The sequence below is a fragment of the Phaethon aethereus genome, assembly GCF_964289735.1.
Source record: "Phaethon aethereus genome assembly, chromosome: 13".
Taxonomy (NCBI): domain Eukaryota; kingdom Metazoa; phylum Chordata; class Aves; order Phaethontiformes; family Phaethontidae; genus Phaethon; species Phaethon aethereus.
Window position 1 is genome coordinate 302,020 of NC_138589.1, and position 25,378 is coordinate 327,397.

Sequence of the window (25,378 nt, forward strand, 5' to 3'; positions counted from 1 at the left end):
TGCGAAGATGTGTGTTCTTGGCCTCCTGCAATATACAGAACCACTGTAGTCCTTTTTCAGTGTAAATGTAGCTTAAAGCCTGAGCTGAAAATGTTGCCAGTTTGTGTATGTTATTAAAGATAAATAAATATCTGTTGGATTTTTGTAAGGCATAGGATGCTTTTGTGATGAAGTATATTTCTGCATAAATACCAGGTGTATTGGTGCAGCAGACGAACAGTTTGAGTCATTTGTGAGCTGTAGTGCCTGACCTGTGCTTTGTGACATTTGTGTGAAACACTTAACACTTGTTTCTGTTTAAATATGAAATTAAACTTGCTGCCTTAGAACTTGATTATTTGCAAATTTCCAGAAGACCAGTTCACCTTGGAAGTAACTTCCAGATCATGAAGCGTATGTTCAGAACAAGTCAGAAGTCAAGGCAGGGGATGCCCAAAAGTGATAAGAGATTTTAGACTTTGGGGGGAAAAGGAATGTCTGTAGAAATCTATAGGGTGTTTTTTTTTCTCCCAGTTCTCTTATACTTAGAAGCTTCTGCTTTATTTTTGTACAGTAAGTTGATGCAACGGCAGGGCTTGACCATGACTCCCCTTCAAGTTGAATGACGTGTTCTGTTCTCCAGATGGCAGGAGCAAATTAAGTGATCATTTTATAAAATATGATTTGTTTGTCCATATTTATATGCACAAGAAGAATAGGTGATTGCAAGAATAGGATAAACATTCCAGTGCTCTGGGTTTCTGAGGACTGGCACGGTGCTCTTATATAGCTGCCTGCAACTTCTGAGGTAGCAAGTAATTTATTGTTGATATTTTTCTATGTGAATGGTAATGGTTGTCTTGGCTGTCACTGGTTTTGTTGTCTTTTGATACGTTATGTTAGAATGAGCTTCTTGTTCTTACCTTCTATGGTAGGTAAATTCTCTTTGTAAGGAAGAGAATATTATCTGAAACCCTTTCAGATACTGTGCAGCTTGTGCAAGAGACTCAGACTCACCTGTCATATGAGATTGGTCCATACAACAGGCTGTGAAGAAGGCAAGTTAGAGGTCCATCCCTTGATAGTAGATGGAGCTACTTCATTTCCTCTTGGATACCTAGAGAACACCTTTGACGTTGCTTCTGCTGAGCTACTGCTGCTTTTCTGAGGCTGATTTTTCAGCTGCTTCATTGCCATGTGTCAGTATAGTTCAGTCTTTGAGACATGGTCTCGGAAGTGCTGCTTTGGTAAATTCATTTATGGGGGAAAGGTTGACCTGTGTCGGGGCTTTCAAAAACTAGTAAGCAGACTGCATTAAAGAGCACGGACTGTTTTGCTTTGGGTTTTTTTTTGTCTATAATGTAATGTTGGTGAGAGCTCCTATCACTTTGTACCTCCAATGGCTCCTCATCTGCAGATAGAATGGCTGCTTCAGCCATCTTGCTTGCTTGCTTCCTGGTTACTGCTTGGTCCACATGGCTTCAGCCCAAGTCCAGCTAGACCAAAGCTGACTGATGTTGGTCCTTGTTTTCTGATGTTCTTGGGCAATTCTTCTTGCAGGAACACAGTGCTGATGCTCTGATTGAACTTTGATGTGGCTGTTGATGGTGGGACTACTGGTCTGTGGCATCTTTACCTTATCACCTGTGGAAACAGAGCAAAAACGGTTGCTTTGGTGTAGTCACAGCAGAGCTGGCTGCAGAGCTTTGGGCCCATCTTCAGTTTTTTCTTTGTGGAGTCAAAAACTTGTGCCCCCATGCTTTTAGTAGCATCATGAGGTAATGCTAATACAGCACTTTGATTTCTTAGCTAGCTCAAAGCAGGTCCTGAAATTCTTCATTGCAGAAGCTGTACAACCAGACACACTTGCCTAGATGGTTTGCTTGAGAAAGTTGGAATGGGAAACATCTAATTTGGATCTGGTTTTACTTATTGTCCTGTCTGTTAAGGTTTGCTCTGATTTTGCTTGCCTTATGAAAAGAAGATGTTTGCCCATCTGCCAAAAGCAACACCAAAAAATCCCGCAACAACAAAACATAACTGAAGAACCTGCATGATTTTATTTTCCTGCAGGAACATCTGTTCATACTCTTTCCTGCATGAGGAACATGAGTAATTCTTTGTACTTAAAACTGTCAACAAAATGCCTTCTCAAATCTTCTGAAACCCTGACTTCTTGGTGCAAGGTTTCATTTCTTGTGACACCTCAACCAGAATGATCTCACATATTTGAGTCTGTGCTTGCGATTAACTGTGCTGTTGAGCAGGAGGCATGCTTAGACCCAAATGGGCGAGAGATGTGCGGTTTTTTGTCTCCATTTTGATCTCTGAACTTGCCAAAAAGCCCAAGTTCTGTAAATGGTAGAAGAACAATGACTTCTTTAGCCCCTTTTTAAGAGCTATTTGCGGTTTGACTTTGCCATCTTGGAGCGCTCTGCCTGTTCTGAAGCAAAGGATAGAGCGCCTATTATTTATGCTATTGGTGTACTTCTATAGGGGCTTGCATTTTATTAAGGAAAAAAAAATCATCAGAAGGAGATATTACTTCCGGAGCATGTCTTTCCATGTGAAACAAGCTGCACTTTGCTTTGGGGAAGTGTATACAGCTTGGATGTGTTCCAGACATTAAATGGTCTTCTGCAAATACCATTGTTATGTTATGTTCTTCAAAGATGGAGATTCTGAGTGTAGGGAGAGGTGGGTCTGTGATGCTGTAGGCCATCAGACAGCAGGTATATGTGTCCCTTAATTGTGAGCATCAGCCATAAAAGCTCTACAGCTGTACTGGTGGTGTCTAGCACCTGTGGTGTTGCTTAGTGGAAGCAGTATTTTATACTAGAGCTGCTGGGAAACTGTTTTTCAAATGTGGCTTTTTATATTTCTCTGGTCTCATCTTTGTTTTTTTCTGTTGAGTCCCTTGAGCAGGTTAAAACTATAATCCTTGCTAAAAGGACAGATATTTCAGCTTCCAATTTCTAATACAGCTAATAAATTGATAGTTATTAATTGTTAATTTAGCTCTGCATCAGGGTAAAAGTTCAGAAGATTATAAAGTTTATCAATCTGCTTTTCAGCTGCAAGTGTGTGTTGTGAGAGGGAGGAAAATCCTATAAAACCTTTCCTTTTACCACCAGTGCCAAATTATTCCCTTGACCCTGCAGTCAGGGCAGCTGGCTAGCTGCTGCACATCTTGCATGTGGTTGAGGATCAGGACTGGGGATCTTACAGTTGTGCCCAAAACAGGGCAGAGAGACTAGGAGGCAATCTGGTGCTTCCAAGCTGGCGTACCCAGTGCACTTTGGCCTCTTCCCTTTGATAGCCACACAAATACCGCTTAAACTGAGCCCTGAGGAAGAGTCCTGCCTATATAATACTCTGGCCAGTTTATTTAATCTGTGTGTAAGGCAGTGTCAGGTTTGCAGTTTTATTCACCCAGTTGTCCTTGGGGGAGTAATTCTACTAATCATACTTGATCCCTTTTTATTGTAAACATCTGAGTATTGCCCATCTGTTCAGGCTCTGAATGCGCCTGTGCACACACACCATCAGAACGACTATATTCTCCCGCTTGCATTGACTTTTATGAAGTTTGTAAAGGACTTAACCTGGAGAAGTGAGAAGTGCGTAGTTCCCTGTTATGAACTGGATCCTGTATTGGCTTCTGTTTGACCACTGTCAGTCTTGTATAAAATATTTCTTTTATTATTATTAGGTTTTTTTAAGTGAAAATATCCCAAGAATTTTTAACTCAACAGCTCGTGCCTGCTAGGCAGCACCCTTCCGAGCTGCCTGTATCCCTTAGAAACTGAGGCTGGGCACAATTACCTTTGGCCAAGAGCAAGTTGAAATCCTGCGTTCCTCCCAGGCAGTCTGTGGTCTGTCCTCTTGATTACATGCTTCCTATTGGATAAATAGTGCTAGCTTGCATTTTCTCCGGTTCTCTGATGCTTTTCTTTTCTTTTTTTTTCCTCATTTTTTTTGTGATGTTAGGGCTTTGCCCCTGGAAGTTTCCTGGATGCTGTTTGGGTTCAGACTTTGAAAGGTGGAGGATAAAATCGTAACTGTGCTTTTGATTTAACTGTGCTTTTACTGGGCTGCGGGCCAGTAACAAAAATCATTAAGTAAGTGTCAAGATGTTAACGGTGTAGACCATTTGATGTTGGTGTGCCGTCTAAGCAAGCTCACTTTTTTGCTCCAAATTTGTCAGCTGAAAATGCCTTGTCGAATGGTGATACCAGTCTGCCCTATGTCAGTCTTTGGGAATTCACAGCTTGGTGGGAAATGAAGTGAGACATGGGGGTCTTGGGCTGAGCGATGACCCAGAAGGCTACCCTTCTCAAAACTCTAGAGTAAGTGAGATGATGAGATTTACCCGAGCTCTGTCCCTTGGCCCAGCAGATGCCTCCCAAATTCATGTTCAGATGTCATGGGCTGTGTGAAGATGACCCATCTGGATCTGATTTTGAAGCTCAGTGCTCTGGATGTTAAATTATGTTTCCTTATTAATAAGAAACAGTGTTTTTTCTGAAACCTTAATCAGAGTAACTGTTTCACGAGAAGAAAGGACTTGATGAAACTGTTCATACTGTGTTTACCTATGACAGTTGAAAGTATTTAGAAGTCACAGAAGGAGTGCAGGGATATCACAGCTTCAAGCTCGCACACCTGTTCTCTAAATCTTTGGAAAGTTTTTTGTTTTCATCTTATACCATTGCTTCTCTTAAGTAGATAAAAACTAATGCCATGCTTTTGTTACATGTGTGTATGGTATAATACTGTATATAATTTCATAATAATGTTTAATAATTATATTGGGTTTATCTTTTTTGTATTAAAAAATGTTTAATGTAGGCCAAATTGTGGTTACTCTGGCTTCCAAAAGCTTGAGCGGGTATACTGGAGGAAATGATATTGCATGGGCCAGCAGAATGGGAGATTTTTATCCTGTATTTCAGAGAAACTTTTGTGTCTTCTCCAGGCAATTAAAAAATGTTTTTTAAGCTTTCTTTGTAGTTAGACAACTGGTCTTTAAACATTGATTTGGGTTTCAGTTTAGAACAGTAGATAGTCTTCATGGAAGTGTGACAAATTTACATGTGTGGTATCATCAGCCTTATGGGATGAGGGTGGATGAAGAATACAATATTGAAATTTTACCAGTTCCATTTTGTAAATCGGGATATAAGTGGTCCAGGACCACGGTTGACCTTCAGTGTGTGACCAGTCTCCCCTGATGTTCCTGGGAAGCTTCGTAAGGATAATTAGGGTTCAGCAGCACTTGACTCCCGTGTCTGGTAATTGAGCTGGCAGCACAAGCTCTTGAAATAAGCAACTGCAGAGTGGAGGTCATACCTAGTAGTGTTGTTATTGGCATAGAATTGCCATGCTGAGAAGTTGTAAGTTCTCTCATATTAATAATAATAATTTGTTTTCCTACCCACAATTTCTTGCAGCTTCAAACACTGATTCAAGAAACTGACCCCGGTGCAGATTACCGCATTGACCGAGCATTGAACGAGGCCTGTGAATCAGTGATACAGACTGCCTGCAAGCACATACGGTCTGGAGACCCAATGTAGGTGGTTCTTAGTTAGAACTGATTTGTGTTTCTGTTGAGCATCCATGAAGGTTGTGTGGCTGGCCAGTATAGATACTAAAACCCGTCCAGAAATGACAGACTCCAAACTAGTAATTCATACAGGGTTGGAGTTGTGAACTGAGCTCTGTCTTCGGTCTTGCCATATGAGCAGGCTAGTATTTTTATAACAGGGATGGTTTAGCACTGGTGAAGGACATAGCTGTCTCAGGCTTATAGATTAAACTTGTAACATTTGATGTGCTAATTTCTCCTACTACATAAGTCTGTAGCAATATCACAAAGAAAAGTAACAAGCCTTGAAAGGCCAGTTAAGCAAAGATATACTGCAGAGACAAAAGTCTCCTTTCTCTTCAGATCTGAGATACATTGTCTCCTGAGCCAGATTTTATATAAAATATTCCTTATGATTTTGTCGTATATGGGGCTTCCTGAGAACTAAAACAATGGAATTTAAGAGGATGCAAATGTGGTATGTACTGTTGTTTTAGATGTAATATTTTTGAAGGAAGAGAAAGATCTTCACTGTGTTTGAACATCTCTGTGGTTCATTGGGAAGACTGATTTGTCAACACCAGCTGTTTTAGGGAAGCTCAGCATGACTATAACAGCCTGTTGCATAACTTTTTTCCTCTGTTTGCAGGATTCTGTCTTGCCTCATGGAGCACTTGTATACTGAGAAGATGGTAGAGGACTGTGAGCACAGGCTCCTGGAGCTCCAGTATTTTATATCTCGTGATTGGAAGTGAGTACTGTAAAACAAGATTTATCTTCATTTGATGCATGTAAGCATTAGCAGTTCCTTGTAAAACGGTATAGGTTATGCTTGTTCAAAAGAGGACTTTCCAGTATGCCAGGTCTGTAGGGCATTAATGCCTTTCTAGAACAGTAGAAGCAAAAGCTGCTTAGAAAAAGTAAGTGTGGTGCCTACTTAAGTCAGGTACTCGCATAGAAATGATGCAACCCTAAAAAACATCTCAAGTTTGAACTCTGAAATTCAACGCATCTTTAAAAGAAGTCTCTCTGGCCATATTGAAGTTGAAGGTCACTTTCTGTGCAGGTGGCAGCCAGTTTTATCTGCTCTGAGCAATACAATATGGAAGTGAACAAAACCAAGCTACTAAACATAACAAAGACACACTGTGTGAGAGGTTCCTTGCTTCCATGTCTGCCTTGTTTCAAATTCTTCAGGCATGATTACAGTCTGTAGAGCAGATGTAATTCCCTTTTGGAGCACTGCTTTTCCAACTTTCTCATCCAAAGATGCCAGTGCTTTGTTTTAGATATATACAGAGCCCTTTGTGTCTGTGTGGGTTAAGATGAGGAGAGTGTAAATTTGATAAACATGACCTGTGAGGAAAGAATAAGTGTTTGGCTCTTCTGCAGAAGATTGAGAGGTGAGGAGATAGAGTACATCAAATGGGGTTACTTCATGAAATGGAATAATTGTTCTCGGTGACCACAGGGAGTGTAAGGCAAGAAGTCACAGGCTTTGACTGCTGCAAAGGGTATCCAAATCAAACATTAAGAAAATCTGACTCTTAGCTGTGTATATGGGCAGCATTGTCAGTAGTTAAGAGTGGACATGCTCTGTGAACCTTCTGCTTTTAAAGTACATGGGACTTCGTGAACCAGATAGTTCAGGGCCTTGTGGCTGTTTATTGAGTCATCTCAATAACTGTCTCCATAGGTAGACAAGAATACTGTTAGTTTTCTTCTTCCTTTTCCTGTTGCCCTTCACTGCTGGTTCTCCTGCCTGTGCTATGTTTCCAGCAGGTAATTAATTGCTTGAGCCAAACTTAAATGATTGGAAGAAGTAAGACTGAGTATTTGCATTTTGCTAGGAGTAGGGATAATTCTAATTCATATTGCAGGCTGGGCAACATTAGCTCATCTTTCTTGTTTAACCACTGTTTCCTTAAAATTAGCTTATAAAAACTGTGGTATTAACTGTGCACAGTCAATGCACACAGATGCACAGAATAGAAATGGTTTTACTACTTTTTGTCATTATCTATGTGATTGTGTCCACTGATACCGCTTGATGTTTGCCTTCTAAAGTGTTGTAGATATCTGAAGTTTCCATTTTGGAAAGTTGTCAATATCTCAGCTGTAATGTAATTGGATGTCACCTTAAGAGATCTGCACTTGCAGTTTTCTTGTATGCAAAAGCAAGGGGTGCTGAGTCTTCAGTTAGCTCAAATCCAGAGCAGACAATAATTAATCTAACTCAGATTTTTATGAAACTGGCATTTCAAATGGCAGCGGTACAAAGTACATGTAAGGTGTTATACAAACAAAACATGGTATGTAACTGCCTTTCTGCTGCTTTAGGACATCAAGGAGACTGATTCTTTTCTCATGTGTCAGCATTTGGCTGGCATGCTGCAGAAGAGAATGGTGCTTCAAGAAGTGTTGAAAATTTAATCTGTAATTAAGATCTTAATGTATTTTTGAAACATGAGGGAGTTGATTCCAAATTGAGTGACAGGCATTTTGCCACCTGTTGGTTCAGTTGGTTAGACACTGCTGCTAAATGATGTGGTGGTGTATGAAACTTGGAAGTAGATTTTTCTGCCTCAAAAGCATTTCAGCATATAAAAAACATGAAAGGTTTGAATCAAGTTCTAGTGATAACTTTTCTGTTTGCAGATTGGATACAGTCCTTTACCGCAAGTGTCAGGGAGATGCCTCCCGTCTCTGCCATACCCATGGCTGGAATGAGACTAGTGAGCTGATGCCTCCAGGGGCTGTTTTCTCCTGTTTGTACAGGCATGCGTACCGCACAGAGGAGCAGGGAAGGAGGGTGAGTGCTGGAGTGCAACTGATTTGTGATAGAAGGGTTGTACGTATGTTTGGAAGATGGACACACTGTGCGAAAACTGCAAGAACTTGCAAAAGCTACTTGAAAGCGTTTACCATAGGTGGTACTTGCAGTGCTTCGGATGCCCAACTCCTCTTCAAGTGTGCCTTGAAGGTCTATGTTGTTGTTCTGGTAAGGCAAAATAGCCACATCAAGATGTGACAGTTGCCTGCAGGGGGAACTGTGTGCTGACCACAGCTTACATGTATCTGCCTAGACACACTGCAAGTCCTTCCCCTTGTCTTTCCAAAAAGGGACAAAATTAGAAAGGCAAAAGCCCAGCTAGAGCTCAGTCTGGCCGCAAAGGATAATAAAAAATGTTTTTACAAATATATTAACAACAAAAAAGAGAGGCAAGGAGAATCTCCATCCCCTACTGGATATGGCGGGGAACATTGTCTCTAAGGACGAGGACAAGGCTGAGGTACTTAATGCCTTCTTTGCCTCAGTCTTTAATAGCCAGTCCAGGTATCCACAGGGTATTCAGCCCCCTGAGCTGGAAGATGGGGATGGAGAGCACAATATACTCCTCATAATCCAGGAGGAAGCAGTGTCAAGGACATGCTAAACCACCTGGACACCCACAAGTCTATGGGGCCTGATGGGATCCACCCAAGAGTACTGAGAGAGCTGGCAGAGGAGCTTTCCAAGCCACTCTCCATCATTTATCAGCAGTCCTGGTTAACAGGGGAGGTCCCAGAAGACTGGAGGCTTGCCAATGTGATGCCCGTCTACAAGAAAGGCTGGAAGGAGGATCCCGGGAACTACAGGCCTGTCAGCCTGACCTCTGTACCGGGGACGATCATGAAGCGGTTGGTCTTGAGAGTGCTCACAGGGCATCTGCAGGACAACCAAGGGATCAGGCCCAGCCAGCATTGGTTCATGAAAGGCAGGTCCTGCTTGACCAACCTGATCTCCTTCTATGACCAGGTGACCCGCCTAGTGGATGAAGGAAAGGCTGTGGATGTTGTCTACCTGGACTTTAGTAAAGCCTTTGGCAGTGTCTCCCACAGCATTCTCCTGGAGAAACTGGTGGCTCGTGGCTTAGACAGGTTTACTCTTCGCTGGGTGAGGAACTGGCTGGATGGCCGAGCCCAGAGAGTTGTGGTGAACGGCGTTAAATCTGGCTGGTGGCCGGTCACAAGCGGTGTTCCCCAGGGCTCGGTTCTGGGGCTGGTCTTGTTCAATATCTTTATAGATGATCTAGATGAGGGGATCGAGTGCTCCCTCGGTAAGTTTGCAGATGACACCAAGTTGATCTGCTGGAGGGTAGGAGGGCTCTGCAGAGGGATCTGGACAGGCTGGATCAATGGGCAGAGGTCAACTGTATGAGGTTTAATGAGGCCAAGTGCAGGGTCCTGCACTTCGGCCACAACAACCCCATGCAATGCTACAGGCTTGGGGAGGAGTGGCTAGAGAGCAGCCCGGCGGAAAGGGACCTGGGGGTGCTGGTTGACAGCCGTCTGAACATGAGCCGGCAGTGTACCCAGGTGGCCAAGAAGGCCAACAGTGTCCTGGCCTGTATCAGCAATAGTGTGGCCAGCAGGAGTAAGGAAGTGATTGTGCCCCTGTACTCGGCACTGGTGAGGCCGCAGCTTGAATCCTGTGTTCAGTTTTGGGCCCCTCACTACAAGAAGGGTGTTGAGTTGCTGGAGCGTGTCCAGAGAAGTGCTCCGGCCCCCTCACCAGCTTCGTTGCCCAAGTCTTATGAGGAGCAGCTGAGGGAACTGGGGGTGTTTAGTCTGGAGAAGAGGAGGCTGAGGGGAGACCTTATCGCTCTCTACAACTACCTGAAAGGGGGTTGTGGCGACGAGGGTGTTGGCCTCTTCTCCCAAGTAACTAGCGATAGGACAAGAGGAAATGGCCTCAAGTTGCGCCAGGGGAGGTTTAGATTGGATATTAGGAAAAATTTCTTCACTGAGAGGGTGGTCAGGCATTGGAACAGGCTGCCCAGGGAGGTGGTGGAGTCGCCATCTCTGGAAGTGTTTAAAAAACATGTGGATGTGGCGCTTCAGGACATGGTTTAGGGGACATGGTGGTGCTGGATTAATGGTTGGACTTGATGATCTTGAAGGTCCTTTCCAACCTAGTGATTCTGTGATTCCTTGTAGATAGCTAGCATAGCTGCAAGATTGGTTTCATGCAAGAAGGAGTTCCAAGCCCAGCTTTTCTAGGCTGTTTCTAATTAAGTTTTGATTTGAATACAACTTCAGATAATACCCCATTAAATTCTTCCCTTCAGTTCTTTGAGCATACTGTACTGGTAAATGTGCTTATGCTGTCTTTAAGGAAGACAGTAGGGATCTGAGTTGCTGACATGCAACCTGGAGATCCACCATAATCACATTTGTTTGGTTCAGAGCTACTCTTTCCAAGTTTGCTGCCCGCTTGTGCTTTTATCCAGGCACTCCCTTGAAAGCAGCTGGGTGGTCTGTTCCATTTCTTTTGGCACTGTAGTGTACACAGACCCTAGGAGTTGGTGGGTTTACACAATGCCCTAGCTTAAAAATTAATTTCCACAGCTTCATTTAAAAGGTCTTTTGTGGCAGAGGTCAAGTATTGATGAAAAGCATCTGTCTTTTAGGAATAATTTTTTTAATGCAGTTTTTTATTCTGCTCAGTTGAGACTTTTTAATTCCATTTTATATTAATGCTGACCAAAGAAATCAATAGCCAGCCTTCAAATAATCTATCAGAGAGAGAAAAGGCTTTTAAATGTACTTTTCTTGTGGAAAGTAGGCTAAGGGAGTAGCTGTCATTTTGAAATGTAGCATTTGAAAGCAAACTTACCAGAGGTTAGGTCTGTTACTTTTGTGCTGTCCACGAAATGCTAGGTAACTTCCAGTAGTTTGGATTTTTAAGTGTATGAAGTTTTAAGCTTCAGTCAGTGCATTTTAGGTCTGACAAACACCACGCCAGTATCCCTTGAGTTTTGGCAATCTGTTTCTTCCTCAGCCTTGGCAAATGCTGATTCTGATGTGCTGCAGTGGAGATTGCTGAGAAGAAATTACAGCTGGATTATATTGCTTCATTCTGGGCTTCCTTTTTGCTATTGAGGGCATGAGCTATTTTGACTTTATTCTCCAGGAGCAGTCTATAGCTCTATCTGCTGCCCTGCCCCTTTCATTCAATCTAGGGACCTGCTTTGACATCTTGTTTCAAAAGTAAAGTGAAGGCTTAAGGGTATAAGATTTATTTTAGTGGCATGAAAGGAGCCTTCCATCAAACTAAATGATAAAGTTCCAAACGCTTTTGGAGCCTGGATTGCTTGTGGAAGCTCCAGCAGGTTCATGCTGAGCAGTACAGGACTTCATCTGTACTTCTGGGATTGCTGATGGCATTCATGGGCACCCTCAGCGTATCACCCGTCAGCATCTTGTTTGCGTTGTACGGATTTAGAGACCGCATATGCTAAATGCTCTTTGCCCTCTTCGCAGCTATCGCGAGAGTGCAGAGCAGAGGTCCAGAGAATCCTCCATCAGCGTGCCATGGATGTGAAGCTGGACCCAGCCCTCCAGGACAAATGCATGATTGACTTAGGGAAGTGGTGCAGTGAAAAAACGGAGACGGGGCAGGTACTGTATACAGTAACGCTGCAAATTCATTTGCAAAGCTGGAGGGGTGGGAAGGGCGAAAAAGGGGATGAAGGGACATCTTGTTGTTAGCTGTCCCTTTATAGCTGAGAATATATTAAAGTGTGCAGTTTGAGACATAATCTGTGCTAGACTGAGAGATGGAGGCGATACGAAGAAGCTTTGCACCGCATGGCTTCAGTAGGTGCAAATGTATAGTGGAATGAGGAGGAGGGAGGGGATAGTTAACAGGAAGGATTTTAATGAAGCAAATCCCAGCCCAACCCCTGACTCTTACTTGTAATATTCTATTAGAAGCTTGACATTTCCTACACAAACTTTATCCCGTTTCCATTTGGCAAATACTGACATGCTTCCTGTGTTTATACAGAACTGAACTAACATCTGCTGAACAAAGTTTCAACAAACACTTTCATGTTAAATTGCTGAGCCCTAGTGTAGCTGTAGGGGAGGAGCCATTCAACAGCAGATGCAGTAGAGTGTACACCATTGTGTTTTTGAAGTGTTCATCATAGGTTGTAGTTTAGGTAATAAACCTCTCATTAAGGTTATGTGAAGGGCAAACTAAATGTGATATCCCAGAAGTGAAAGCACATCATGCAGCTTTTGAGAACAAGCAGTAGCATCCTAGACCAACATTCTCAATCACTACTACATATGTGTTCTGGGAGTTCCAGCAGAGGAGTGGGATTAAATGAGATTTAGGACTTTACAAGGAGGAGGGCAATTCAACCTGTGTTGCAGTATTTCAAGCCCAAATTTTCAAATTGGGTTCTTGGATCACACACCAAAATGTCTGTGTTTGTAGGAGCTGGAATGCCTTCAGGACCATCTTGATGACTTGGTGTCTGATTGCAGAGACATAGTGGGAAACCTCACTGAGCTGGAGTCCGAGGTGAGCAGTTTTCAGCCTGGGATAAAGGGAATAGCTGAGCATGTCTTGTTAGGTGTGTCATTTTGATAGTGATGAAAAAGAGATTAGAGTAGCTGCGAAAATGCAGCTCTCTGGGATCAAGCAGAGACCATCCATTCTGCCTCATACAATGTAATTTTCACATGGTGTTCTTGAGGAAGAGAACTGAACAACAGTTCAGGATTTTAGGCTGGTAATGACATTTCTCCTGCTTAATCAGTTATGATACTGAAGCTAAGATTTCTTGCGTAGGTAACCCAGTTACCTTTAGTACAAGTCAAGATATATCATGAGACATCATTTTTTGATCTTGCTTGCAAGTAGTTTTGAGTAGCATATTGCAACTTCCCTCTCCAGTCCCAAAAACTTTGCAAGAAGTAATTGCTAGACGCATCGTTAGGGCTTTCAGTGAGGTCAGCAGCTTTACTTATTTTATGGAGCTGCATATTTGACTGTCTCGCCTCAAACTGTTCCCCGTATTTGTTAAAGTTTACATTGTGCCCTAGGGAAAGCTTCCTTCCAGTGGTTAGAAAACTGTTCAAAACTATCATTAATCTTTAACTCCTGCCTAGGTGTAAGGTGACTTCTAGTGCTGTAGCATCCAGTTCAGAGCAGGTTGACTGAAATATCCATCTTCTGTAGAGAGCAGGCCCTTCCCTTAAGCTGGAAGGCTTGTCTTGCATTTGTCACGTTATTGGCAAAAGTGAACCCTAGGATTTCCAGACTGAAGGGCAAAGCTGTCTGGATTGCATCTTTCAAAACCCTGTAAACTGAGTTGAGTTTAACTTGTTATCACAGGGTTTTTTCAGAGCCTTTTTTCTTGTTCATTCATTGTGAAAAGGTAATACTGCATGTTTTCTGCAGGACATTCAAATTGAAGCCTTGCTGATGAGAGCATGTGAGCCCATTATCCAGACATTCTGTCATGTAAGTACTCTGCAATAGCGTGAATATCTTTACAGGAAAAACACCATGTGGGAAAGGTTAGAGGTTTTTAATATTGGTTCTTGATGTACTTTTGGCACCTCAAGAATAAAATAAGAGGTGTAAGCAGTTACAGAAGTCTTTTATTAAAAAACCAAAAAACACCCTGAAACAAGAATTCTTAGTCCCATCTAATACTTCTGCTGTTGTCAGAACACTAGCACAAAAGCTAGAGGATCAAAGATGAAAATTTCTCTGTAATTGTAAAAGTTACTCTTTACAGTGGGTTAAAAACTAAGCTTTTTTCCTTCCCCCTTGCCCGCAAGCAGTGTGCCTAGCCACTCCACTCTGCAACTGCTCAGCATTGACGAAATAACTTCTTACATTGCTCTAAGATTGAGTAGTTAAATAGCAAAGAAGGCACCTAGCTGTAATACTTCATGTAAGCATTGAGTCTCTGCAGTATATTCTCTTGAGTCTAAAGTGTGTGTGTGCCTGAGATGATTCTTTTCTGAATGGTATAGTTTATATACTGTAACTATATTTAAGTATAGAGTTACAAAATATATATTGTTTATAGTAAATGCTTGTGTGGTACAACTCTCGGGTGGTCAGTTAATGGTGAGCGTAAGCTCACAAGAGAGTAGCTCTGCAGGTTCCACTATTTCCTGTTCACAATGGGCTAAAGGAGCATAGAAGTCATGACTTGTAAGAGTAGCTCATTTTTAAGCCTTTCACCTGTTTTTCAGGAGGTTGCAGATAACCAGATTGATTCTGGGGACCTGATGGAGTGTCTAATACAGAACAAACACCAGAAGGAAATGAATGAAAAATGTGCAATCGGAGTTACTCATTTCCAGCTGGTAAGCAGCACTTCTGTGCTATCAATGGAAGCCTGTTCTGTTTGAGGGTGTTGACAGGAGTTAGCTAATTATGAAACCTCTCCTTTGAGATCAGTTTCCCACTTTTTAAAGTGCTTTTTTGAATTCAGAGTATTGTACTTGCATGGCTAATCATAAATGGTCACTTCTGGAGAAGATTTATTTTCAGGCCCTCCTTCCTTCCTTGTGTGTGGTAGATAGGGTCCCAGCTTCTTCAGTAGTGCAGCATCCCCTTTGCTTCCATGTTAATAAATTGGGGACAGAAGCGTTTGCTGATTGTATGATTCAACAAGTGTTCTTTTGGGCAGTGCTTTTTCTTTTCTTGTATTTTTTTTTTCCTCCAGGTGAACAAAGTTGTTTTTTCTCATTTCTCTCTTGCAGGTTCAAATGAAAGATTTTAGGTTCTCATACAAGTTTAAAATGGCTTGCAAGGAGGATGTGCTGAAACTTTGCCCCAACATCAAAAAAAAGTATGTAGCACCTGACCAAACAGCAATCTGATTGTATAAATAGGTAATAAAGTTACAGGATGTTTCGTGATAGGACAGAAAAGGCTGGACTTCCTTTAAAGGTTGATTGTTTTGTGTGTTTTTCCCTTAGTGACTGTGTTCTGCAGATACTTAAGGTATTGGCATTAAGGCATTGCTGCCTCTTTAAAATTACTTCTGCTTTACCCTTGCAGACAAGCCTGTCCTCTTTTGTTTTTCTTGCTCTCAAAATAGCTATTAATTACAATTAGTGGACTTCATGTCCCAGGATGTCTTATATCCTTGCTAGATTCATTGTCTTCTAAGATGCAGGCTACTGTTGTTCCAGTTGCTGATCTGGGAAAGGAAAATATCCCACTTGCTTTAGCTGGTTTTTTTCAGTATAGAGTTTTTTTCAGTATAAGGGTGTTTTTTAATGGCCTACTGCAATGACATAAGGTTAAAGTACACACAAGGTCAATCCTGTTTGTGAATAGCAAAGCTCTTTGCTTTTTTGTGATATAACAGCGCTTCCCATAATGCAAAAGAATTGTTTGCAATGCCATGTAGGTATTCATCTATTTCTGAGATTTAGTAAGGCTTTTCTAAAGTGCTCACATGACTGAAGAGCAGAGGTCTTGCTGGGCACGTGTGTGGTGGGATTCTGAGTATCTTCCTGTCTGATCCAGACTCCAATTAGATAGCATCAGATTTAGGTTTTAATTGTGATTCAGCTACTCTACATAGAGCTGTATCCAGGCTATAAGTAAACATAGATGCACAAGGACTTTATGTTGGTTTTGGATTCTTGGGGTCAGTTTTTCTAATGTGGTGATCCAACACCAATCTTGGCTGGTCTAAGTGAAGGGTATATGAGTAAAAAGCTGTCTTCTGTTCTGCAGGGTGGATGTAGTGATCTGTCTGAGCACAACTGTGCGCAATGATACTTTGCAGGATGCCAAGGAGCACAGGGTCTCTCTGAAGTGCCGCAAACAGCTGCGTGTTGAGGAGCTAGAGATGGTAAACATGTGTGAAAGTCTTGATCTGCCCACTCTTCTAGCGAGGTCCTTCAATTAAAGCTTCCGAGTTTGTCCACTCTGGAAGAAAAAGGAAGCTCATTTGTAAGATGTATCTAACTTATTTTTTCCACTCTTCTTACAATCTGAGGCTCAATTGCCCTTCATGGTGAAAGTAATAATTGTCTACCTTAATGCCTTAAATACAGTCTCATGAAGGCTAAGGCAAGCTAAGTGGTCATTAAAATTTCAACTAGAAGTGATTGTGTCTAATGTGAGGTAGCAATGTGCTACACATGCTGATGTCCTTGAAGTCCTCTAGGAGAGAATAAAAACTTCATTTTACAGACTGAGGATACAAGCACAGTTGAAGCAACTTGACTCCACCTGCTCTAAGTTGCTCAGTGGATAAGTAAGAGTAGTATTTGTTCTGGTATGCAAGGCTGCCTCTTAAGCTTCCTGCTGTAGTGCTTTGCAGCAATAAACTCTTAAGGTCTTTTGTCCAGTAGATAGTGTTTGAGTGTTAAAGCTTCACCTTAAGTAGGCTTATATCAGAAGATGCAGCAGTCTTGCCTTTGTATGAAAGAATTCAAATGCTGGGCATAGCTAAAGCAGGAAATTTCATTCACATCCTCCAAATCACCTGATAGATGGCTGGCTATTAATCTGTCCTTTAGCTTTCACATGCAAATACTTCAGCTGTCTTGGACTTTTCTGTTGATGCCCTTTTAGGAGGAGCAGTGGAAAAAAAACTTGTCAGCTCTAAAATTTGGTTTAAACCCTTTCTTCAGTGTAAAAAGCCAACCGATCCGATACACGGATTTGCAAAGTTGAATTCCCACTAACACCACTTCTCACAACCAAGACCCTTAAATTCAAAGAAGCTGACCTGCCTGTTGTGAGAGTTGCTTGCATTTTGTGAGGGCTCTAGTTAATAGATTAACAAAATAAAATTGTCTTTAGAGTCCTACTTAAAAGTTCATATTGTAATTTATCCTGCAGACTGAGGATATCAGACTTGAACCAGAACTGTATGAGGCTTGTAAAAGTGACATCAAGAATTACTGCCAAAACGTGCCCTATGGCAATGCTCAGGTAATGGATTTTATTAATAATTTACAATTTAATTTGTACTTTCATTTCAGAAAACTTTTGAAGAACACTTTTGCCCCTGTGAGTGCAGTGTTAGATTTTCATTTTGATACCACTGAAATCTTTCGTTAGTATTTTGGAGCATAATTTTTCTTTCCACTGGTTCACAAGCATTCTATTGGGCGAGTGCAATGCTGTGAGCAGTTCGTTCCTCAGTTACTGCTAGTTTTAAGCTATTGGTAGCTGGTTACTGCAAATGTTGCTAAAGATTTCTTAGGTGCCATGTCTGCAAGATGAGGTTTGGAGTTTCGGAGTAAGTCTGGATAACCTGCTTCATTTCATTAAATCTTTGTGAGAAAAGATGAGCTTAAAGCAAGTCCTGGAAATCAGTATTGGTAATGACTTTTTTGATAAAATCTAGGCATTGGGAGCTTGACTGCACAAATCAGGTGACGATAGCCATTAGGGGAACATGTAGCTGTGTGTTGTGAGCAGCATATGACAGAATCATATCAACAATGTGTCTTATGGTTGTAATACTGTATTGTAGATTATTGAATGCCTGAAAGAAATCAAGAAGCAGTTGAGTACCAGGTGCCACCAGAAGGTGTTTAAACTGCAGGAGACAGAGATGATGGATCCAGAATTGGACTACACACTCATGAGAGTCTGCAAGCAGATGATAAAGGTAATGAATGTGTGCTGATATAAGAGGTTGAGGTTGGGATACGAGAGCTCTATTGGTTTTGACCTTCCCAGAAAAGCTTATTTACAAGACTGTTGTGTTGTTTCAGGGGCATGACTGCTTTTTTGCAAAGTAATCAGTTTCTTAACTCTGAATCGGGCTGAGGTTTCTTCAGGTCTCTTCTCTTCAGATTTGCTTCCTCCAAGTATCTGATCAAAGCCTGTGTGCTAATAAATTCTGCCAGCAGAATCGAAGAGGAAGTCTGTGCTGAGGCTTCCGATACAGTTTTCATCCAGTCAGTTTGGATTTGGATTGGCTTTTAGCAAAGGGGAAGAAGTTACAATTACAGAGAGGAGTAACATCTTCAGTTCACTGCTGACCTGGTGCACACAGACTTTCATGAAACTGATAAAGCAGGCAAAATCATGCAGAACTTAAATTAGAAGTGCTGGCTTAAAGTGGCACCACGTGGAATGCAGCAGTGAATGTTAATACAAGACACTCTTGCAATGGTAGCCAGAATGGCAAGCCCTGAAACACTAGTATGCGTGGTCTGGATGCAGTCCTCTGACTCCATGTTGTGGCTGAAGCAGAACATCTTGAGAATTTATTGCTCTCCAGCACAGACTCAAGCTTTTAAAAAAAGACCTGTAATCTCACCAAAATGGTGAGGGTTAGAAGATGCAACAGCCTTATCTTACACCCACAGAATTGGTTTTAACGAAAGAAGTTAGTACCTTGGTCTGAATTTTGGGTAAACTGGTTCACTTTTGACTATCTCATTCAGGGGGGGGAATGGGCAAATTGGTATTGGGGACCTGCTCTCTGCTTTCTTATTCTGTATGGTATTCCTTTGTTCTGAGTGTTACTAATGAAGTCTTTACCTGTCACTTTGTCCAGCCAGTGTTTATGCAGAACAGTATGTGTGTAGACTTAAAAGATTCCCTTTCTAGTTTCTAAGATAAAGGGGACCAAAAGGAGTTGGGTACAAGACCTAACTTGGTGAGTATTTTCTTGCAAAGTGTGCTGTAACTTAAGTATAGAAAATAAAGGCAAATTGCTTTTGATACTGCCAACACCAGCTGGTGCCAGGAAGCCAGTCAAGACTGTATGGCTTAGTGCTCAGTCCATAAGCAGAGATACTCATGCCCACAGTCAATTTAGAGAGTAGCACTGTTCTTTGTAATAGGAGGCATTGAGGCTAGGGAGTGGTGTGTCTGTATACCTCTGGGGGGGGCAAGTGGTTATTCTCCTCCAGTGATATAGTTGGGGGTTTTTTGAAGTGCTTAGTGATGAAACTTGGGTTTTTTGGGTTTTTTTCTAGCGGTTTTGTCCAGAGGCAGACTCAAAAAATATGTTGCAGTGTTTGAAACAAAACAAGAACAGTGAAGTGATGGATCCTAAATGCAAGCAAATGATTACCAAGCGCCAGATTACACAGAACACAGGTATCCTCTTCTGAAAAAACTTAATTTACCTGCCTGAGCCGTTGAGTGGTCTGCATGGCTGAAAGAATATTCACTTTGTTTTATTCTCCTTCATGGTTGCCAGTGCACACACTGACTTAATTCAGTTAAGTTCTTGAGGGTCAGCAAGCATTACTGGATCTACTATCTTCCTGAAGCTCTTACCTCACAAGTTAAAATTCTCTTCTGAAAAAATGCAGGGTTTCACCAAAACTAAATGTATTGGTGGCACAATGTCATCCAGGAAATTACTGTCAAATCACTTTTGGAGTGTTATGTTCTGTAATCTGATGTGTACTCTCCTGAAATTATGTTATCTTTCCCGGTTAGATTACCGCTTAAATCCAGTGCTCAGGAAGGCGTGCAAAGCAGACATACCAAAATTCTGCCAAAATATCCTGAATAGGGCCAAGGATGATACAGAGTTGGAAGGACAAGTTATCTCGTGCCTGAAGTTGAAATATGCAGACCAGGTGAGTAGAGCTGGTGCATGCAAATAAGAAATTGTGCAGGATTGTGCTGAGCAACAGTCATTGAATAGCAAATCAAGCTTGGCTTGTGGTGTGTTTGATATATGTAATGGGCTGTACATAAATGAGTTTTTAAGCTCCTATAGAAGTATTACAGAATACAGAGGTTAAAATGCGAAGTGATTGATTTATGAAAATAAAGGTCATTGGGTTAATGACTTTCTCCGCTTAATAGCGTCTCTCTCCAGACTGCGAGGACCAAATTCGAGTGATAATCCAGGAATCGGCTCTTGATTATCGACTGGATCCTCAACTTCAGATGCACTGTTCTGAAGAGGTAGGAGAAGTAGCTCAGCAGCTCCTTTTGTCCAGTGTGCAAGAATTGCAGTTTCCTGAGCAGTGCTGATATAAAGTTAATTTCTTCATCTGGGATCTCATTGGTACTTGTGACTATGCAAAAATACTGCTTTCCTGTTGTAAAAAAAATGTGTGCTAGTTCTTTGGTTCTTGTCAACCTTAACTGGAATACACTCAGATTTTGAGCTTTCACTTTTGGTAGCTGAATCAGCCATGTCTCCAGTATTGCTTATTTCGTATCTTAAACATTTCTACGCTGTTTTTCTCCCTGCTTTCCTCTCAGTACAATAATATTGACTTCTTGCTGTTAGGTATTGAAGAGTATGCATATTGCATGAGCCAGGCTGCATTTGGCTCTGGGGATTCGGTGAGGGGAGTGGGGGAGGAAGTATCTCATGTGTTTTCTAGCTGTACCCTGTGATGAACTAATGTATTGAGATATAGCTGTGCTAAAAGGCAGAATAATTGTTGTGAACTACTTATGTTAAAATACCTTTTTCAAAATAGATTTCCAGTTTGTGTGCAGAAGAAGCAGCGGCTCAGGAGCAGACTGGGCAGGTGGAAGAATGTCTGAAAGTGAATCTGCTGAAAATAAAAACTGAAATGTGCAAGAAGGTAAAGGAAATAAATTGAATGTGCTCTAAAAGGCATCCCATCCCTGCAGAAGTCTGATTTTTCCAGATCACAGCCCAGGACATGTTCTAGCTAGTACAAAGCCAGAGTTCTGCAAATTTCCTTACACATCTCAGTTCTGGCCTGCAGCAATTCAGCTCTATTTCAATTTGCCAGTGAAAATTGTGCTGACAGTGCCTCCTTTGCAGTTCCAGGCTTCGATCCTTCCTTGGTTATGGTTGCCAGAGCTTCTTGTTACTAATCGGTTTTCTGTTGCTGTCTCTGTTTCAGACCTCCTGAGTGCTGGGTATTGGCCTAGGCACTGGCTATGACCAAGAGCTGTATAGTTGCCCCTGTGGCTATGGCACCTTATTTCAGTTCTAACTGAAGTAACCTGGCATATTGACTTTGTATTTTAGATTAATATGGGTATTTTAATGACTGTAATTATGGTAACCCTTACAAACCAGGACATTTAAGTCAGCCTAAACCAGTATTCATAGCCTCATGCAGTGACAGTGGTGTTTTTTTGTCATGATCCTGGATTTAAAAAGATGATGAAAAAATCAGAAGTGTTTCAGAAACATTGAGCAATATGAGTTTTGTTCTCGGTCCTTTTTTTGAGATGTACTTGTAATTCCCCTCCCCCCCACCCCCCCCCCAGGAAGTGCTCAACATGCTGAAAGAAAGCAAAGCAGATATATTTGTTGACCCAGTGCTCCACACAGCCTGTGCCCTAGACATCAAACACCACTGTGCTGCCATTCCACCAGGGAGAGGACGCCGTAAGTGCTTGTGCTTTGCTTGTATCACCTGTGAGTCCTGAGGGCCTTAATGCTGGTAAGAGAATGCAGCTTATCTTAAGTACCAGATCCTTCCACCAGTCCTTTGCAGGTAAAGGAAGTGGAATGGCTGCAGAGGTGGTAGATACCACTAGAAGATGGCTATTGAGAAATCCTTCCTTGTGTCCAAGGAGGAACCAATCCTGATATAATATCCTTGCAGCCTTATCTGCAAATGTAATGAGTATATCTTGCATTCCATCATTCATGTGATTACTGACAGCATTTGGTACCTGGTCCGTAATCCTTTCTGTAAAATCCCTCCTTAGTGAAATACTGTTGAAAGTGAGCTCTTAATACACATGGACTGAAGTACATGGACTTATTTTTCAGTGAGGTTTATCTCCCACCCTGCATCAGCTTCACACAGGATAGAGCTACCAAGCTTACTTATGACAGTGTTACATCAGACTGCATCAAAAGCTTCCCTGGAACTAAGCTGCTTCTCTTAAAGAAGCAATCAGTTTGCTTTCACAAGACTCACCTTTAACTTATCCACTTGGTCCTTCTTTCTTTATGTCAGTCTTTGTCCATGGTTGGCTGCTTTGTTTCAGTGTTTTTGACAGACAAAATTAAACTGAAGTCCTTTGACCTTCTTTTTTCTTCTCTGCTTAAATGTACCAGTTTTTTCTTTTCCAATATTACAGAGGGTAGGTAATCTTTACTATATTTAAGTTCACATAGCAGCTAAAGGCTTTGAGACTTCATCAGCTGTTCCAAGTCACCTAAGACTACAGAGTTCATCAGGTTCAGACCACTTGAAGCATTGTTTAAGTATTTCCTAAGACATTCTTTTCCTGTTTGAGGTCAAGCTCTTGCACTTGGTTACTGTTAGTACATTAGCTAGCTGGATAGTATATATGGCTGCTTAAGGAAAGCTAACAGGGGAAAAGTTCTGAACTTTCCCATCATTCTGAGTTTATCTAGCCTTAAAAATAGCGGCCAAGTATTTTCCTGGTCGTTGTCTTTCGTGCTGGTTGCTGAATCCCTTTCTGAAATTCTGGATATCCTTTATTTATTCCTGTTTTGTCATAATTCTTTTGTGTGTTTCAATGTGTTTGCACTGAAGGTATGCAGAAGTCTGTAGTTTAGGGGTCTGCCTCTGACTGTTTGAACAGACAATTGTGTTCAAAAAGTCTGGAGTTAGTTTAAAGTTTGCAGCCTGTTTGCTATGAAGACAGTAGCTCTTCACTGCAAAGCAGAAAGCATCCAGTTAGGGGTTATTGAAGTAGGGCAGTATAAGTATAAAATACAAAATTTTCTGTCAGTGTCTCATATGAGTATCTAAAAGAGCTTATGAATTAGCCAAGGTGCTCTGTAGGCACCCAGAACATTGTGATCCCATTTCCTTTGCTCAGGACTGTGCAAAAACTCAAGAAGTTAAACTTTCCAAAACATTTTGTTGATGAGAAGAAACTCCTAACAAGCCTAAGGAGATCCACTGTGGTTTTTTTCTCTCAGATGAGTTTGATCTTAGTTCTCTCTAAAGGGTGGTGGCATGGAATTTAGAGTACAGCTCATTGAAGGTGCAAATTTATAAGACTATAAAATCACAGGAGTTACATCTGAATACATACTGTAATTTCTTTTGGAAGTCAAAATTCCTTGTGTCTCAAAATGCAGTATTAATCATGAATCTTAGTGAAATGGCTAGCTTCAACAGGTCTTTGTATACAGTCTGTCAGGCTGGCTAGTCTGTTTCGAAACCTATGTAATCATCAGCCTTTAGAAGTGAGGTGTCCCTTTCCAGCAGCCTTTCTGTAGCATGTTGTTGAAACCACTGTTTCTATTTTGTAACACTGTTGTCTTCTGCACATTACAGAAATGTCATGCTTAATGGAAGCCCTGGAAGATAAGCGTGTGAGGTTGCAGCCTGAGTGCAAGAAACGTCTTAATGATCGTATTGAAATGTGGAGCTATGCTGCAAAGGTGAATATGTAAAGGATTTCAGTAAACTACTTCCTTTTTTCCCACTGGATCTTTCTGTTGCAAGCTATTTGTGAAAAACTTCAACTGTGATGAAGTTCTTGTCTCTGAAGTTTAGCATTTTGAGTTTGGTCCAGACAAATGGAAATCGGGTCTCCTTTTCTGGACTTGTATATCGCACTCTCTCTGTGTCTGGGATGCGTCATCAGTGCAGAATTAAACTGTCTTTTGCGCGCACAAGGCTCGATCTCCTGTAAAGAAGGTCTGGGGCAATGCAATAGGGTCAGCAGACCTTTCTGTTGTTATAACGCTGTCTTCCTTCAGACACATCATTGCAGGCCTCCTTGTTTGTGGTTCAGGACAAGTCTTATGATGACAGGAGGCAATAGCAATACCAGAGACTAAACCTGATAAATGCCAAGGCTGAGGGTCACATGGAAAGAGCAGCTTGTCTCATTTATTACCTTCTCACCTCCAGGTTGCCCCAGCAGAAGGCTTTTCTGACCTTGCCATGCAAGTTATGACCTCTCCGTCCAAGAATTACATACTGTCTGTGATCACGGTTGGCATCTGTGTACTCTTCCTCATCGGCCTGATGTGTGGACGCATCACCAAGCGGGTGACAAGAGAGCTCAAGGACAGGTAGAGCCTGGATTGCCTGCTGAAGAAATGCCTGCCTAGTGCCGAGTTTTGTACAGCCCTCCTCTGTATAGTCTACCCACCCCCTCTTGTGAGAGGAGAATAAAAAAAAAAAAAAATTAGAACAGCAGCAGGTGTTGGCTCAGTTTTCCCATCCTGGATCTCATCCACAGCATCTTCATCCAATGAAAGTTTGCGTGCAACATTGGCAGCCCAGCCAGCAGCTTTTGTTACCCCTTTGTTAGCAGACTCTCGTTTACCTGCCTGTAGACAAGTCTCTATTGTACTGTTGGAACTGCTTTCACCTCCAAATCAGACTGATATAACCTGCAGCTCAAGCAGTTTTTAAGTAAATTTTTAAAGACAGACACATATCTGCATACTGACTATATGATTTAGGTAATGGTTCATACTGAAATCTAGTCATCCTCGGTGGCTGGGTGAAATTGAGGCAGGAAATTAAAGGTTAAATTGCATCTTACACCACAGTTGGCCTTGTTTTGGACATCTTATGTAAAGCATCTTCAGAGCATAGTCTTGGACAACCTAAGGACACCAGTCACTGGTGTCATCTTCTAGTGAATATCCTGCTTCTGTTACTGTGGATTTTTTTTGGCTGAAAAGATGTCCTCTCTTTCTTCCTCTACCACTCACAAGATAGAATAAAATACTGACAGGGATCAAATACTTATGTGAGCCGTACAACTCATATTTCAGTAGGTTAAAGATGCAGTGTAGATGCACGGCATGTAGAGCTTGTCAACAGTGTACAGCGCTGCTGTCGGCAGGCATTAAGTGCCCTGATCAGTTACTCAGTCAACTTTTTTATTAGCGATGGTGCAGTAAAATTCTAACACTCCTTTTATTTTACTTTGCTGCTGCTAAGCTGTTACCCTTCTTAATTAACTACATACAGATGGTATTGACATGCTGACAATACGGTGCTTTATCAGTGATGCAGAAAGTGACTGAACGCTCGACATGCTCTATCTGTTAAAACGGTTACTTGTGGGCTTGGTGCAGTGGTTTGTAACCGGCCTGTCTGGGTCTTAATGGT

The 25,378-nt window shown here is 41.7% G+C and overlaps 1 protein-coding gene across 1 annotated transcript in view; it reads left to right on the forward strand.

Moving 5' to 3' along the window:
• Positions 1–24,808, forward strand: part of GLG1 (golgi glycoprotein 1) — a gene marked incomplete at its 5' end in the record, with an annotated part of 81,848 nt that extends 57,040 nt beyond the window's left edge. Inside the window, 18 exons of the mRNA XM_082005480.1 lie at positions 5,433–5,554; positions 6,219–6,320; positions 8,228–8,381; positions 11,876–12,013; positions 12,840–12,926; positions 13,809–13,871; positions 14,618–14,731; positions 15,131–15,219; positions 16,119–16,236; positions 17,235–17,327; positions 17,875–18,012; positions 19,334–19,457; positions 19,806–19,948; positions 20,181–20,282; positions 20,810–20,917; positions 21,579–21,699; positions 23,579–23,685; positions 24,161–24,808. Coding sequence (XP_081861606.1) covers positions 5,433–5,554; positions 6,219–6,320; positions 8,228–8,381; positions 11,876–12,013; positions 12,840–12,926; positions 13,809–13,871; positions 14,618–14,731; positions 15,131–15,219; positions 16,119–16,236; positions 17,235–17,327; positions 17,875–18,012; positions 19,334–19,457; positions 19,806–19,948; positions 20,181–20,282; positions 20,810–20,917; positions 21,579–21,699; positions 23,579–23,685; positions 24,161–24,328 — 2,091 coding nt within the window. The 3' untranslated portion in view covers positions 24,329–24,808. The remainder of the gene's footprint in view (positions 1–5,432; positions 5,555–6,218; positions 6,321–8,227; positions 8,382–11,875; positions 12,014–12,839; positions 12,927–13,808; positions 13,872–14,617; positions 14,732–15,130; positions 15,220–16,118; positions 16,237–17,234; positions 17,328–17,874; positions 18,013–19,333; positions 19,458–19,805; positions 19,949–20,180; positions 20,283–20,809; positions 20,918–21,578; positions 21,700–23,578; positions 23,686–24,160) is intronic.
• Positions 24,809–25,378: the final 570 nt, after the last annotated feature.